This window comes from Echinops telfairi, unplaced genomic scaffold, assembly GCF_000313985.2.
Source record: "Echinops telfairi isolate 266 unplaced genomic scaffold, ASM31398v2 ScPeMD7_1;HRSCAF=3_0, whole genome shotgun sequence".
Classification (NCBI taxonomy): Eukaryota; Metazoa; Chordata; class Mammalia; order Afrosoricida; family Tenrecidae; genus Echinops; species Echinops telfairi.
In genome coordinates this window covers 29964477-29967868 of record NW_022103896.1, presented here as the reverse complement: position 1 = coordinate 29967868, position 3392 = coordinate 29964477, and the positions used below count along the sequence as shown (strand labels likewise).

The window sequence follows — 3392 nt, the reverse complement described above, 5'->3', positions numbered from 1 at the left end:
AATTATTAGCATTCTGGCTTTGTTTCTCTAGAGAACCCTGTCTAACACATTTACCATTACTGTTTTTTATTAGATCCAGGGCAGGTAATACAAAGCACTACTATAGACTTCAAGGAAAAATTATACTACTAATTTAACCTTTGTTCTTTGACCCAGAAATTCCACTTTAAAGCATTATCTTAAAGAAATAACCAGCAATTCCAAAGAGCCAACTGTTGCATCCTTCTGATGGTAAAGAGGGAGGGAGGCTGAAAAAGGAAATAACCAGAACTAAACATTTAAATGTAAATAGAGCAATAAAAATACCTATTATTTTCTTTTATTATCCAGGTGCTACTTTCATGATCAATAGATGAATAGAGCTTTCCTTCCAAAAACAGCTGCCGGTTCAACACAATGGTGAGGTGATCTGGCAAAAACTGCACTTGAATGTCCTCCTTAGCAGTGTCTTCTGGAAGCCGAATTGTTACTGTCAGATCCTCTTCAGTCTGTTGCCAGTAATACAGCGGTTCTAGGAGGAGGGAAAGGTTCTTCATGCAGTAACAAACTAGACTGGGATACAGAAATCGAACAGAAGAGCACCTATCTAAAAGACTCTTACTTAGCCTGCTTCCTAATAACCAGCTTTTTAAAAAGGTTGAGGGGAAGAGTAATTTTACTGAAAAATAGACACAGATCTTGCTAGGAAATTTTCACTTAAAGGGCTGTATTTTCTTCTTTCAGTCATATGGAAAAACCCTGACAGTAACCCTTTATTCTCATTCCTTCTCTCCTCTCTGTCTCCCCACCACCCATCTCCACACAGTAGATTCTTAATTCATAGGAATACTAAATAAGCCAGAAGCCACTCTCTGGTAACAAAACGTTTACCACTGCTTGGATTTGCCAACACGACAGCAAGTAACTGGTACAAAGAAAGGATGTATTCGGTAGGCTAATCATACACACACACAAACACACACAAAGATGACTTTTTCTTGTCATATGTAGCCATTGCCTGTCCTACTCCACAACTCTGCTGCATGTAAGCAGAATCATAGGAAGGTCAAGGGCTGTCAGCATATTCACTCCAATACCTCTATAAAATAATCTCCCTTCATCTTTGTGTATATCTCCTTGGACTAAGAAAACAAGCTGCTAAGGAAACTTCTTTTGATTCATTATACTATAACTACGGCAATAAGGAAGTAAAGTATAAATACAAAATGAATAAATATTTGCTAAGCAGCATTTATAAACTAACTTTGATTTGTCTGAGTCCTAAATCAGGACCGAATATAAAACAATGGTTAATGACTGAAACTGCTGACTTGCTTAGTCCTGGGCCCAAATCCTGGCTCAACCATGTAAAAATTTTGGCAAGCACATTTCAGCTCTAAATCTCATTTTATAGATCATCATTTATGATTTATAGCATACAATAGAAAACATTGCTGACATTTATATAAGTAAATGCATTTAAATGATTTCCTATAAATCTTATGACTTAGTGTATATTATAAACTGTCATGAGTCAAAATTAACTCGATGGCAGTGAGTTATAAACTCAGTAAATGTGGCTTTGTTATTCTGAAAAATGAGGTTCATGCTGTATTACAGAAACATTTTAGGGGTTCTCCATACGCTCAATACAAAGTAATTATAATGTATCTTCCTGAATGATCACTTCTACTTGAAGTAAAAAGTAATTTACTTGATTGGATATCCCCGCACAGAAGGATTATAAGGAAGGGATGAGTCAACCAAGGTGTAGTATAGCAACAACGAATCACACATCATTCCTCTAGTTCCTGAATACATCCTCTGCCCCACTACCATGACCCAGTTCTACCTTACAAATCTGGCTAGACTGGAGAACACACATTGGTACAGATAAGAGCTCTTGACACACGGAATTCAGGGCAGATAACCCCTCAGGAACAGTCGTGGGAGCAGTGATATCATGAGGGTATGGGCATAGTCAGGGAGGGGGAAGGGTAAGAAAGGGGAACCCATCACAAGATTGGATATGTAGCTCCCCCCCACCAAAGGGGATGAATAACAGAAATGTGGGTGAAGGGAGACAACGGACAGTGTAAGATATGAAATAATAATAACAATATATAATTGACCAAGGATTCATGAGGGTGAGAAACTGGGGGAGGGATGGGAAAAAAGAAGAACTTATACCAAAGGACCAAGTAGAAATGTTTTGGAAATGATAAAAACATACGTACAAATATGCTCAATACAATTGATGTATGGAATGTTATAAGCTGTAAAAGCCCCCAATAAAATGACTTAAAAAACTACTTTAACAAACATTATATTTTAGAAATGAATTTACAAGGGGGTACTGCCCCCCCAAAAACTATAGTGTTTTTTTTAAAACTATGTTTTTTTAAAATTTTCTACAAAACAACCTTGTACTCTTCGTTGCATATAATACATTTTTCAAATCTGCAATTCCATTCTTAGAAACATTTTTCAAACTCATCTCTTTGGGTGGCTGACAGTACCTCCCCTCATTTTTTCTTCACCTATTCCACATTGTCAAACCACTGTCCTTTTATGTCCCTCTTTATTTCCAAAACAAAAAGTCATGCAGAGTGAGGTCAGGTGAGTAAGGTGAGGGGCAAGAGGCATGCTGTTTTTTGCCAAAAAATAGCGCACTAAGATGGCAGTATGAGCAGGTGCATTGTCGTGGTGGCAAAACTAGTCCTCTGTCTGGCACAATCAAGCTTCTTTGTTGTTGTAGACTGTTATGCAATCTTTTGAGGATCCCTAAAGAGAAAGCTTGATTTAACAGTCTGACCTGGTGGAATGAACTCCAAATGCACTACGAGTGGACATTTTTGCCCATTCGGGAAGTTCACTGACATCCAGAACGAGGTTTATCATCAACCGACATATCACCTTTTTTGAAAACCCCTCATGCACTTGAGTTTTTCCCATAGCGCTGTCCTTATAAGCCGTGTTCAACATCATACCAGTTTCTGTAGCATTCCCCAAGCAGGAAACAAAATTTCACAGCCGCAGACTATTCTTTTAAATCAGCCATCACAAAAATTGAGGTTTGAGAGAAACTTGCTTTTACGAAAATATTCACTGTGACACCTCTGAGTGCACTAACTCAGAGCACGGTGCTTAATGCTCGCCTGGTGGGAAAATGCCCACTACAAAAGCTCTGTTCTGTCCAGAGCAATTCCAGCTCTGGGGGTGTACCTTCTCATAAGATCTAGATGGACTTTTTTTTTTTTTTTATAGAGGAAATTTTATTTATGGACTTTGGCCACACTGAAAATTAAAAGCATGGATGGCCTCTTAAAGGCATCACAAACAAGATTACAATAGATTAAAACAATTTAAAAACGAGTGATTTTGTAAGAAGGAAAGTCATTTAATCTTCTGTT

The 3392-nt window shown here is 37.8% G+C and overlaps 1 protein-coding gene across 1 annotated transcript in view; it reads right to left on the bottom strand.

Annotated features, from left to right (window-relative positions):
- The window catches only part of NUDCD1 (NudC domain containing 1), an 84239-nt gene that overhangs the window by 32970 nt on the left and 47877 nt on the right, over window positions 1-3392 (bottom strand). The window contains exon 7 of the mRNA XM_004697677.2: window positions 307-511. Coding sequence (XP_004697734.1) covers window positions 307-511 — 205 coding nt within the window. The remainder of the gene's footprint in view (window positions 1-306; window positions 512-3392) is intronic.